At 43.6% G+C, this 13,535-nt stretch overlaps 1 protein-coding gene across 1 annotated transcript in view; it reads right to left on the bottom strand.

Annotated features, from left to right (window-relative positions):
* Nucleotides 1-118: 118 nt before the first annotated feature.
* Nucleotides 119-13,535, bottom strand: part of espl1 (extra spindle pole bodies like 1, separase) — a 23,736-nt gene continuing 10,319 nt past the window's right edge. The window contains exons 13-32 of the mRNA XM_054783841.1: nt 12,058-12,192; nt 11,882-11,995; nt 11,647-11,818; nt 11,440-11,568; nt 11,200-11,356; nt 9,865-9,974; nt 8,707-9,797; nt 8,241-8,631; nt 7,064-7,192; nt 5,984-6,197; nt 5,704-5,900; nt 4,627-4,754; nt 3,994-4,116; nt 3,326-3,475; nt 3,068-3,235; nt 2,887-2,991; nt 2,273-2,388; nt 2,110-2,193; nt 750-914; nt 119-658 (exon numbers count right to left, since the gene is read on the bottom strand). Of these exons, the coding sequence (XP_054639816.1) occupies nt 457-658; nt 750-914; nt 2,110-2,193; nt 2,273-2,388; nt 2,887-2,991; nt 3,068-3,235; nt 3,326-3,475; nt 3,994-4,116; nt 4,627-4,754; nt 5,704-5,900; nt 5,984-6,197; nt 7,064-7,192; nt 8,241-8,631; nt 8,707-9,797; nt 9,865-9,974; nt 11,200-11,356; nt 11,440-11,568; nt 11,647-11,818; nt 11,882-11,995; nt 12,058-12,192 (4,080 nt within the window). The 3' untranslated portion in view covers nt 119-456. The remainder of the gene's footprint in view (nt 659-749; nt 915-2,109; nt 2,194-2,272; nt 2,389-2,886; nt 2,992-3,067; nt 3,236-3,325; nt 3,476-3,993; nt 4,117-4,626; nt 4,755-5,703; nt 5,901-5,983; nt 6,198-7,063; nt 7,193-8,240; nt 8,632-8,706; nt 9,798-9,864; nt 9,975-11,199; nt 11,357-11,439; nt 11,569-11,646; nt 11,819-11,881; nt 11,996-12,057; nt 12,193-13,535) is intronic.

The following is a 13,535-nucleotide window of genomic DNA, read 5'->3' on the forward strand; positions in this document are numbered from 1 at the left end:
CAGACATGCAAGATTGCCTCCTAGTGGACCGTAGAGTACTTACAGCACAAGACTGCACAAATCCTTTCAATACAAGTCTAAAAATGAATGAAATAGGTTTATATGTCGCTTTATTTCTTGAAAAAAAAACTGTTAAAAACGCATACAAGTCGATATGACAACATGTGTACATGTGAAAGCCCTACCCTGCAAAAACAACGTTCAAGTCATGATAATATGGATTTAAATACTATGTGTTGTGTGGCATTACAGTAAATATTAGTAACACACGGAAACGAGTGTTTGTGGCGCACACACCAAGCAAGCGTTAGTTAATTAAAAAGTGCAATAAAACGCTCTGTAAAGATGTTATAACCACTCACTGTTAACAACAGTTGTTATAAATAAAAAATGCAGTACTTTACAATAAAAAAAGGAAGAAAATGAAATATGTGTGCTGCAGCTGGCTGGGTTGCGCTACTGCAGATGGATTGGTAGGCCATAGACCACAGGTGCGGCGCCTATGAGGTGTTTTAGGTGTGTGGCCTGCCGAGAAGGGCCCATATAGTCCAGCAGGGCGCTTCCAGATTCAGATGACAACCAGGATTCCAATAAGGCTTTAGCAAAGCGGTCGATATCCCGATCGGTTACATCCCACAGGTTTCCCAAAACAAAGGGGCTGTGGAATGAAATCAAGCCAGATGAATGCCATGTTTGATGCAAATAAATGCTAAATGTTTTTTTTTTTTAAAGTACAAAAAGCATCTCACCAGCCCGCTATGAGGTAATTGAGGATGATGCCTTGTCCCTCCTGATCCCCCCGCACGGCCAGAGCGGCGCTGCTGCACCCGATGAGCAGGGAGGCGGCTCTCATGGGACGCTTCAGGACCGCCCGGCTGTCGAGGAAGCGTACGCCTGCGCCGTGACCCATGAAACTGACGTGTCCAGAAGTGCAGGGCACATGATGCAGAGGACAACAGCAGCTTTTCAACCCACAGCAATACATGCATGTCACAACAACAAAGCTATGCAAAACCTTTGGTTTGAACCGTGGGGATGATTGTGCCCGTGTGTTTGATCTAGTTGCTTTTTTAAATTTGGTTTATGGCCGTTCATTGCTTCCAGACACCATCGTGATAGGTCCATTTCCACCACGTAGGATTCCTTATTAATGCATGTAATATTCTCATAGAGCATAGAAAACCTGCTTATCACCTACATTTAACATTATTAGAGCTCTCTACACATGAAATAACACCCCATTGTCACCTTTACACTCCTATGGCCCAATATAAGAGACATAATAACAGAATACACACACGTTAGCACTGGGAGACTTCCTGTGGTGGCAATGTGACATTACTAGTAAGCAGTGTAGAATACTGCATATCATGTCTTTGAATGAGTGTTCTGAATACCTTATATTTGGATTAGACTTCATTTAGCCATTTTTACAGTATGCTTGAAAATTCTTCATTTAGGAAAAAAAGATGTAAAATGTGCTTAAATACAGTATGCATATTTCTGCCCAATCATTCAACCACAAAACAGCATGATTTATGAATTTCAATCTTTTTGAACACCTGTGATAATTCAAAGTGGCGAGGGATTACTGTATTCCATTTTACAGATGGTGCAATTACGTGACAATGACAGAGATATTATTTGCTATTTGAAAGTGAACAACAACATTTCCATTTCCAGTGAAGAGAAATATTCACTTATTGGCAAAATTTTGTGGACGTTGCCAGTGGCCCCCTAAACATTAATGTGATAAGACGTGTGTGTGCATACAAAAAGGGCTACTGTGTTGCCTGTGCTATTATTTTACTGAGAGAAACACCACATGGTGGCGCTGTTATTAAACGCCAAAAGTCAGATTGACTTGAAATTTCTGACATAGCACAATGCGCTCTACAAAACAGCCACTAACTTTCAGGTCTTTAGGCCAATCGCATCCCATCGGAATTTGGGACACAACTTTAGGGGGCCAACAAGCACTAATGTGTAAAATTTGAGCGAGACATCAAACAACTAATTGTCCATAAGTCATCGAGCATTTGTCTAAAGATGGTTAGAAAAGTTTGAAGATGTGTGTGTTTTATGTATGCTAGAATGTCACTAACTCACATGTAGAGATCTTTAGTTGCAACAGCTTCCTCCAGCTGGCCCGATCTGGGAGCACGTCCACACACACCATCCCAGTCCCGTTTGCTTCCAGAAAAGAGAGATCGTTAGACAAACATGGAGAAAAAAAAGGAGTTGATTAGACGTGGGCACTGCCTGCTCTCACCTGCTAAACAACTCTCTGAAATGCTCCTGTGTGTGTCCTAAATTTCCATCAGGGTCCAGAAGATAAAATGTGCTGGTCGTGTCTACGCCGTGCTTCAGGATAGGCTGATGCTCGCTCTGAGCAGGAAAATGATACAACCATCACACAGTGTACTCATACAGGTCATGCAAGGTGGATGGGGGGTCCCGAAATGCTGCTCACAGCTCGTATTTTATCGGCCCCCAGCATATTTGAAAAATAATATTAATTCCTTAACAATGGCATTATTTCATACAGTAATCCTTTGTCTATGGCGGTTAATTGGTTCCAGACCCGACCATGATAAGTCCGTTTCCACCAAGTACGATTCCTTATTCACAAAATCAAATATTTGGGTAGTTACAGCATAGAAAACCTGTTTACCACCTTCTAAATACACCAACATTATTAGAGCCCTCTACACATGAAATAACACCCCTATAGTCACCTTTACACTGCTATTTCCCAATATAGTAGACATATAGAGGGAGGGAGGGAAGGGACTACTGCAGACTTATTTTTGAAAGCACTTTGTTGTTCTATTGTTTGCTTTTCAAAAATGTCATTTGGAGTGGGCTGAATGGGACACATCCTACCTCTTTCTGGATGCTCAAAGCAATCAATGACTGGAGAGAGGGCATGCGGCTCACAGAGCGAGACCTTAAGATGGAGATGCTCTCCCAGGGCAACCTCTGCAGGTACTGTGCAGGAAATGGGACACATGAAGCATAATCCACATCATCTTTTTGCAGCTCACATTGCAGGTGCGTTCCATACCTTGTCCAGAATGAGAACCACATGTCCACACGGCTCCTCTCTACCTGCAAGCTGCAAAACAGCTGAGTGGAGAAGCTGCTCACACTCGTCATCCCACTGGGGACAAACTCCCAGGGCAAAGCTTTTCCAGTCTTTTTGGGAGAGCACAGGGGTGGCACACAGCACGGTCTGGAAAAAAGTCCAAAGTGTGCAGTTTTGGTGATGTGGTATCGTGTTTTACAAACTGAGCAGAGACACAAAAACCAACAACACACAAACCTCTAACATCTCCTCACTGGCTGTCACTCCCTTTGCACGCAATATGTTGCAAAGGTGCTTGGCCTGAGTGGCGAGCTTGGCATCTGACGTACGCGGCAGAAGAAGGCTCTTCCAGCATCCTAGTAAGAGCTCCATCGCTTTCAGCAGTTGCTGAAAGAACACAGAAAACAACCTTCTAAATACGCTTTAACATTATTAGAGCCCTCTACACATGAAATAGCACCCCTATAATCACCTTTACACTCCCATTACACAATATAGCAGACATAAGACAAAATAAGACATTGAGCTTCTAAATACGCTTTTTACCATTCTTTCATGTCTAGAGGGCTCTAATTATTCTCTTATTATGTCTACTATATTGGGTAATAAGAGTGTAAAGGTGACTACAGGGGTGTTATTAGAGCCCTCTAGACATGAAATAGCACCCCTGTAGTCACCTTTACACTCCCATTACCCAATATAGTACACATAAAAGAAAAGAAGACATTAATGACCTTCTAAATACGCTTTTTAACGTTATTAGAGCCCTCTAGACATGAAATAGATGGCTAAAAGAACATATTGCCAGTATTGCCACAACTCTTGTGTACTTCTATATGGTAAATAATGAAGTTGTATGTATTGTATTTTCTCATGGCCTCCTCAGCAGTACCCTGGTACGTTACCTCCACTCGAGAGTCAAGGGCCCTGCGGCCCTCCCACCACAGAGCTTTATCAGACACACCGTTCAGAGCCTTCTGTTCCACTAGAATGCTGTCCATCTCCTGGACAGAGCATCTAATAGAGTGCTGTGGAGCAAAGCAACCATGGGGTTACAGATGTTTCATTCACGTACCTTCACCAGGCTCACGCATCTTTCTCTAAATGATGATACATACCAACACAGATGTTTGAAAAAGGCATATTTTCTGTGTTTTGGCCTTTTGTCCACGTGTCCTTTGGGAAACGTGTGGGAGTGTTTATGTTTCCCATGCGGCCTGCCACTAAATCATTGTGCCCACCAGAGATGGCTTTGTTTCTACCTGTTAGGAATGGTCCCTGTTTACACACCAAAGGCCACAAACCCCACACTGGCCAATAATTGCAACCAGTAGGGATTACTGTATACTTCAGCATATTATGCTCCTATGAAAGAGACAGTAGTAACTATGCAGTGCAGTGCTCTGCAGTGCTTTGTTCTCTTTTGTTTGTGCCACAAAGTAAGGCTAAGGAGTTCTCCTTACACCTTGGTAAGGTGCCTTTTTTCAAATATCAGTGTTGGTGTCTGCCTTCTGGGAGAGCCATCTTCTCATCCTTACTGGCTCAGTGGAAGTGGGAATGTGCACGGTGACAGGAGTAGATCCCTTCTGGAGACGTGACAGGAGGATGCTTTCTCCCATTTCCTGTGGTCTTCCTCCAATCACGGACATCACGCACACTGTCACATCTGTGGTACAGAACGTGATGAACGGGACATCCCGTTTATGCCTTTAGGGCAGGGGTCAGCAAACTTTAGCATCAAAAGAGCCATTTTGCCTCCTCTTCCAGTAAAAAAAAATACTAAAAATCTGGAGCGGCAAAACATTACACTGCTTATAAACTTTTGAAAATGTTACCTGTTACAACCACAAAATGTAAGAAACAGCTGAAATCATTGAAACACTAAACTCTTACTGAGTGCTTCCCATATTTGTGTAAAATGAACCAACCTGAAAGTAAAAAAGCCCATCATATCAGTGTTTATGCCTGCGCTGAACTGTCATCAATAACCAATCTATTGGTTCTCTCCTTTTCTGAATCATTTCCTGTTTATTTTTTAATTCAGAGAAGACATGCTCTGGTATGTTTATGAATGATTCTTTCACGTGCGAATGGCTTCCCATCTCATGTGCAGCCCAGTGTTGCCAGGTTGGCCATTTTCTCGCTAAATCCAGTGACTTTCCAAACCCTCTTGGTGACTTATTTTCTCAAAAGCGACTAGCGACAAATGTAAAGACTTTTCCTAACGTGGTTGGGAGATTTTTGTGGTGTTTGGAGACGTGAAAGTGAAAGCACGTACGGTTCTGAGTTGTCAGCTGCCGTGGCAGACTCTCTCCTCTCCTGGCATCACCACCTCGCTACAGCACGCTTCTTGTTAAACATATTGCTATGCTCCCGTTTTCCTACATCCCCCTCCCTTGCTCATCCAATCAGCAGTTGGAATGCAGTCTAGATGCATTCACAGTCTTGTGGTGAGTCACATATTTGACATTCATTTCAAAAATGGACATTTCCCCTACTTCGGTATAAAAAAAAAAAATCACCAAGCTCAACAAAGGGAGCCGCAACAAGGAGGCTCAAGAGCCGCATGCTGCTGACCCCTGCTTTAGGGTGACATCACGTAAGCTCTATCTTACCTGAAGGGAGGTGCTGAAGCTGTTGAACAAAGTGTTGGCAGTGGCTTTGGGGGAAGGCTGAAGAGTCTGCCGTAGGGAAGGAAAAGATGTTCTCCAGCTGAGACAATCTTTGTGCTGTGTTGGTAGCAAGACTGGAACCATCCAGAGTGAGGCTGTCCATTTCATCTGCTAACTCATTGGACACCTTTTTCAGCTTTCTATTTAAAACAAACAAAAAAGACAATTACGTAGAAAGTGCCACAAGTTGCCAGTGCAGCGTGTTGTCATCACCATCACTTACTGGACACAGCTGGATAGATGCCTGATGGTACGATGCCTGCTTGTGATGCCCAAAGACTGGGAATGAAGCATGGCAGTAGTGACGGGGTCCTGCTGTCCCGTGGATAGTGCCAGGAAGGAACACAGGCTTGGAAAAATGCTGGGAGGGGGGAAGTGTTGAACGCTCAACCAGGCTGAGCGGAGTAACGCCTGAATATCCTCCAATGAGAGATTGTCTAGCAGACAAAATAAGACAGCAAAACAGATACGTCACTTGTTTGAGAATAATAAATAATACATACTGTATACCGTAATAAAACAGCGTGATTTCTTGAACACATAAACACATGGCCCTGAGCTACACATGCACCAATCCACATTGGTTCCCATCCCCATACCTCAATATGAATATGTATTTGCTGATACAATTCCAATACCACAGCTTTGTTTGCGTTTAAATTATTATTATTTAGCAAGGAGGTGGTTGATCACCAACTGCTTTGTTGAACAAAAACAGGTTACTGTCGGACGCAAACAAACTCAACATTGCACACAACTACTGGGTGGCTATATTATTATTAGCACGCCTCTCTAAGACCTGAAAGTTTTGTGTAATCTTAAGTCTTGTCCAACTGTTTTGTGTGGCCGTGAAGGCACCAGGCAGAGTGTGAGTGTGTGTGTGTGTGTGTGTGTGCACAGCGAGTGAGGGGGGATGGCTGCAGTGCATGTGTGGAGACAGACAGCTATGTTTGCTGATATTCTTTTGGCTAGATTCACTGACATCACCAAAGCACAGACGTGGCTCATGGATTAGGAATCTCTGCAGGTAGATTGGAAACGTCCCATACGTGAATTTTGCAGGTATTGGAACCCGATACAGAGACTGGATTGAATCGGCCCATTCCACTCCCCTGAACATGGTGTGTGTGTGTGTGTGCGTGCAAAAAAAAAAAAAAAATTGTCGCAGAGAATGGCAATATTAATTCTAAGCAGGAAAATCTTTGTCTGGTGCTTAAGCTCAGTGAACACAATTAGGATCTTAGCATCCATTCTAACACAAACATTTCAACTAGACGGCTACTGAGTGTCTGTAAAGCCTCACCTGGCCTGGTGTCCGGATGAGGAAGATGAGTTTGAGGTCCTTTGGCTTTACATCCACTCCTCTGGTCATGCCAGTCATATCTGTCAAAATCACAACACAAATCCCTCCGCAGGACCTCCAAATCTACGTCTTAAGAGAAAAGAACAAAAGTGACAGGTTAAGTATGACAGTCGGCAGTTATCTTTACATAATGATATGTTTTACAATTCATAACCCTCTGCAACAGGGGAGTCACTGATGGCCGCCTACTGAAAAACCAAAGGACACGGCAGCCATTTTGCTATTTTTAAAGTTCCTAAAAAGGCTCATCCAACGTAAACAAAGCCTAATAAATCATTTGTTGCATGCATGCAAGTATGAAACCAATACCCCAGTTTCACTTGTGGCTGTTTCTGTCCACTTGCATCGGTGCCAGCTGATTCAACAGAAAAGATGCGGATGCCATTTTGATTAATGATGTAATTTTCTCATGGGGCTAATCCAGTATGTATGTATGTATGTATGTATGTATGTATGTGTGTGTGTGTGTGTGTGTGTGTGTGTGTGTGTGAAACTAAACATGATTAGTGGAGGAATGGGCAGCAAACACAAACACAAACACTCAGTGCCTCGCAATGTGACATGTCAAAAAAAGAGGCAAAAATGTCCATCAGTGTTTTCCAGAGTCAAAGCTGATGTGTGTGAATATCTTGTTTTACCTAAAACACAAACATAATAGCTCTGCTTTCATGCCTGACTAAGCAAATGAAAAAATATTCACATTTGAGAGGCTGAAATCTGAGGATTTTTACATTTTTAAATAAAAACAAAAACAAAAACAAAGATTCAGTTTTTGGCAGATGTTTTGGAATGGATTCATAAGGACAACCGAGGTACCACAGTATTATTAGTAGTATTTCAACTTTTGCCTGACTTTTTAACCCCATTCTTGGGGTTGTTTTTTGATTAATTGTATTTTTAGAAAGTACTGTGGGCCAATGAAAAATACAAAAGCTGTTACAGAAGAGTGGAATGTAGTAGACATGATATCAGTAGATATATTTTGTCATTGTACTTTTCTTCAAAGTAATGTTAAAATCTCGTAATCCCAGTCTCATGTATGGTCTTGTCTGGTGACCCCCCCCCACGCTTTGTCATCAGAGGTTATTTGTACCTGATAAGCATGTTGTGGCTTTACCTGCAGCAGGACACTCTTCGGCCTCAGTGTCTGACGTCCTTAAGTCCTCAAGGCGGAAGTCCAGAACTTCATTCGACTCCTCCTCTATGGCCCTCATTTTCTCTGGCCCCTCCTCCGACTCCACCTCCTTGCTGGACACATTCCTGGCTCGTCCCCGCCTGGTGGAGGAAGGCTTACGCAGCAGACTTTCATCTTCTGAGGAGGTGTCCCGAGGGAGAGCGGTGCTCTTGCTCCTCGTCTGCCGGCTGGGTCTGCTTTTCTCAGCGGGGGCAGCCGAGGCAGCTTTAGTTTTGAGAGTGGCTTGTCTGATGGCGGCTCTTTTCTTGGAACGCCTCTCAGCGGCTTCTTGCTTAGCATTGTTCTCTGTGTCGCTCTCGTCACTAAACGCCACCTGTGTCAAAACTTTTTGATTAGTTCAAACCAAAACATGCCAGCAATTCATGGATTCATTTCCTGAGACGCACACCTTGAAGCGAGACTTCTTAGCACGTCGTGGGGCAGGGGGCGCCACATGAGCTTTGTCTCGAGCTGGCAAGGACTCATCAAAGACTTGGAACTGCAGCTTACAGGCAGTCCTCTGTGCCTTTTGCGCCGAGGTCAGGGCTTTGGCCTTGGGAACTGGAGTAAAGGTCAGTGAGGGTGCCACCACGTTGAAATCAAAAGCACTAAGCTCACTTGCAGAGAACTTGGTGACTGGAGTGACGGGAAGCAGACCCTTCCCTTTAGCTGTGGGCCGTGTTAGCTGGCTCCTTGGCTCGCCAACCTTGACATTTCTTGGCTTCTTCACACTTTTTGTCTCCTTCAGTGTGGTTTGGTTTTCGCATTTAAGCTCTTTCAAATACTTTGGTGCCCTCCAAGTCCACACTTTAGAGAAAAGCTCCTCTCGTCTGCAGCCCTTTTTGGCAGACATGGCAACCAGCGACAACTCAGCTTTGGCTGCCATCAGACCGGCTCTCACCGTTCTGAGTTCTGGAGAAGACACGAAGTCAACAAATGCCAAACCAGCTTCTAGTACTTTCCATACACTGCAGAACTTAGTGTGCCTGGGTTCCAGCCCAGAAAAAGCCAAGTGAAGGTAGACGCGGCCCACCACGTCGTGGATCAGGTAGGGTTTAAGGGAGCTTTTGGTGGGACCAGACACGGAGAAAAGTTCAGCTAATTTAGCCTCAAGGTTGGCAGTGATGGTCTTACAACGAGCTAATGTGGCCCAGTAAAGTTTAAAGCCCACTTTGGCCTCAGAAGGGTCCAGTTGGAGAACTGTATCCGCCTGCACAGCTGCCCACAGGGCGGCAACCCGGCCCAGAAGTGGTTCTGAGCAGCAGGAGCACTGGCAGCCGGGTTTGTGTGTGATGCACGACAGCCAAGGAAAAGGTACGGCTTTTAGACGTGGAGAGCTTCCCTGGTCCCACACTACTGGTTCTTTGAGAGTCCACCTCGTACTAAGGATGTCCTTCAGGTCATCTTTTACCACAGGTGATGGAGACGGAACTTTCTGCACTGGACGACCTTTCCTTGGTTTGATTTTAACCTCTGGCTTGCACTCTGTGGCTGGAAAATCTGAAAAACAAGGAAGAGTCTGAACCTAAAAATTCATTTAAGATGTAAGCCATTATTATGAACTAACCTGTGCAACCTTCCAGAAGGTTCCTGACTTTGTCTAAATCAAATCCACTTTCTTCTCGCTCCCCCTGCATCAGTTCCAACTCAGCTTTCACCACCAACAGCTCCGCACACCTAACACAAACAACAGGATGTAGTCTGTACGAGTGAAATGTTAACACACACACACACACACACACACACACACACACACACACACACACGAGGGCTCTGAACATAAATAAGTGCTTCATAAAACGGACATTACAGCGCAAGTGACTAGGTGTGTCCAAAGTGCAGCCTGGGGGCTTTATTGGCCCATGGCATGTTGGAGAAATAAAATTAAACAAAAATGCCCCCCAAATACCTTTGCCTTATATGTAAAAAAACATAATACTTATGAATGTGTGTGCGTGCAAACTTAATGAATAAATATATAAAATATACAAATATAGATACCGTAAATTTTGCTGTATCAGCCACACCCACTAAATTTAGAGTGATGTCCACATCATAAAATGGCATATTGTGGCGCACACGAGTCCGTGAGGACCAGTTAGCTCTTTATTTGACAGGAGCCAATCATGAGCTGTGAATAAACTCATCACCAGCTTGTCAACCCATTGGAAATTGCAGGAGGTCCTTAGTCAATAGAACAGTCTGACTGAGGTGTCATCTTACAAAGAATGCTAAAATCATCACACAGTAACTCAGCACTCAAATGTTAGACCTCAGAGATATACAAACATGTACCAATACAAGTTTAAAATGAAAAAAAAAAACATTTTAAAGTATCCCCACAATGCATTTAATTTGAGAAAACCATTTCATTGGAGGAGCATAGAAAATGGTGGATAGCGCTGTACTGCTGCCTCTGTCCACTAGAGGGAGCCAGGGGACCCGAAGCCAAAAGCCCGGAGGGGGGCCGACGTCATTTCAGCACCCCAATGAATGTGTTGCTCAGATGCAATGCTTTATGGGAAAACTTTAAAATGTTGGGGTTTTTTTCTTTTAAACTCATCTTGGGACATGTTTGTATATTTGTCAGGTACACCTTTTGGGTGTTGAGTTGCTGTGTGATGAATTTAGTGTTAGCGTAGGTGTCCTGTATAAGATGACTATTAGTAGTTATGAAGTAAAGGAGATGTCATGACATTAGAATTTAGCCGCACCGCTATATAAGCCACGGGCTTCAAAGTTGAAGAAAAAAGTAGCGGCTTAAACACCGGAAATTCCGGTGAATATAAATATAGTGGCCCCCTGCGTCCTTTGATTTTTCAGTATGCGGCTGTTGGTGGGAGAGTTAGTAGGTCCTTGAGGACATGTCCAACTAAGTTTTTGTGGGTGGACATGCACTTACTGGCTGAGCGCTTGCAGCTTGGTGGCCAGTTTGAGAGCTTCTTGGCACTGGAGCCTGGCATCGTTAACAGCACCACAGCTGGCCCTCAGCACAACCATTTTCTTTGCACAGTTCAAAAGTTCCCACAGCAGCCGCCATTTAAAGACAAGGTTACTTCCTGTTAAATGATGGGAGGAAAGACACCAATAATGTCTGGATTCAGTGTTGTATTTTTTGCTTGTCCTATTGTGTTAAACATACCGTTGTCAATGAAGCGCACATCTGAGCCATTTCCATTGGGTCCATATAAGAATTTCCCCACTAAAGTGAGCAGCAGGCCGCTGAGGAGCTTGAGGCTTTCATATAAGGCAGCATCTGGGCTTTGGAAACCTGAGGGAGAAAAACACAGACCACAACTTTGATCGAGCTGAAACGTTCAAGGTTGGGTGTTTGAGCCTTATAGTGCACCATGCTGTGTGATGCAGCTCCGTTGGCTTTGTGGCAGTGAACTTGTGTCCAAACTCAGGTAGGAGCTGCAGAGCTGAAGTGCTTGAGCTCGCAGTAAATACCAACTCCGACAATGCCGCTGCTCATTGGCCTCTTTAAGCACGGCACACAGATACGCCACCCCACGAGACACCTGCAAATGTGATTGTAAAAATACATTCTAACCTTCTAAAGTGACATGTGTGACTGACTGTACCTGTCCTGTGCTGTAACAATACTGAGCTCTCAGTAGAATGAGCAGCAGGGAGAGAGAGGAAGGTCCCTCACTGATGGTATCAGAAGCAATTTTCTCTGCTTGTTCAATCTGGGCCTGAAAACATCATTTCAGTTCTAAGAATCTATGATGATGAAGGATGGTCAAATTTGCATTACCAAAGCCAGTTCCGTGGCACCCATTTCCAAGAGGAGGCTGGCTGACTGACAGAGGGAGCTCACACCTCCCTGGGTGTCGGCAAGTTGGCGGGAAAGTTTGACAGCAAGCTGATAGGCTTCCAAAGCTTTCAGAGGCTATAGTGGCAAGTTAGACACATTTAAACGTGACATAACACTAGGGATAATCAATCAATTCACTGATAAAGAAAAAGGTGTGGAATTGTTAAGAAATCCTATCTTGAAGCAACTGAGCGAATCTTAATGACTCTACCTTCCCATTAAAAATAATACGGTAGTTGATCCGCAATATGGCGAACGGTGGCCAAAAAACAACTAATGGACACATGTATAAAAAGATACTTGGCCCGAACCAGTCAGCCTGTGGGCTCATCATAGTACAGATCATGTAAACCAGTGGTCCCCAACCTTTTGTGACCCACGGACCGGCTTGTGTTCCCATAACCGGCGTGGGGGTGGGTCATACGTTATAGCGATCTAATTTATCTTATTTATAATGTATTGTGTAAAACTAAGACATGAATAACATCATATTAGAAGCACAAAATGAATGCCGAGCCACAATCCACCAGTTCAAGTTTTTCAGAGAGATTATTACATCGTTGTTTGACGTGTGTGATAAAAGGCAGTGTGCAAGCATGAATTAACTTGAGAAAAATGTGCACATAAGCACTCAATAAGTCATCAAAACTTACATTTATATCAGTTAGTATCAGCATTTGAGACCAAATATGAGGTGAATGAAAAATGCTAAAAAATCAGCAGCAGTGGAGAGAAAGTTAGTACACGCACAATGGACATGTGTCAAGTGAGACGGATGTAATCCGGCCACTTTTCAAAATAAAACATCATGTAAATTATTTTTTTCTTTCTGTGCGGCCCGGTACCAAATGACCCACAGCCCGTTATCGGTCCGCGGCCCGGGGTTTGTGGATCACTGATGTAAACCATTCTATCTAATTAGTGCTCACTCATGCAGTACTCCCTTCGTGTCACAATGACGCATTTAAACAAAATATGGCGCCATCACAAAAGTAGACACTAAAAATGTGACTTTCATCAATCCCTGGACTACAAAACACATTCATCCCGCACTCCATCATCGCTGCCTCCTCATCGCTGTTTCTCAAAAATGTATTAATAAATGATTGCTATTTTGTGCAAATAGTTCAGCAAATGATCTTGGCATATATTAGCATTTTCAAGCGTAAAAATGTTACTAAATGTCACTAGCACTACCACTTACTTTGCAACAAAGTAAAGGTTTTGAAGAAAAATAACCTGCAGAGGCATTTTCAGGTGAAACAAACTTTGATGCAGTCCATCCTCCCCAGATTGACAGGAGGGGTGGTTCTGGTTTTCTACCCGTGAAGTACTGGTAATACGAGGCTGTTAATACTGACAAAGGCTAAAAACAAACAAAACAAAAAAAATATTTGTAACATATGTCTGGCCATACC

This window comes from Dunckerocampus dactyliophorus, chromosome 8 (genome assembly GCF_027744805.1).
Source record: "Dunckerocampus dactyliophorus isolate RoL2022-P2 chromosome 8, RoL_Ddac_1.1, whole genome shotgun sequence".
NCBI lineage: Eukaryota > Metazoa > Chordata > Actinopteri > Syngnathiformes > Syngnathidae > Dunckerocampus > Dunckerocampus dactyliophorus.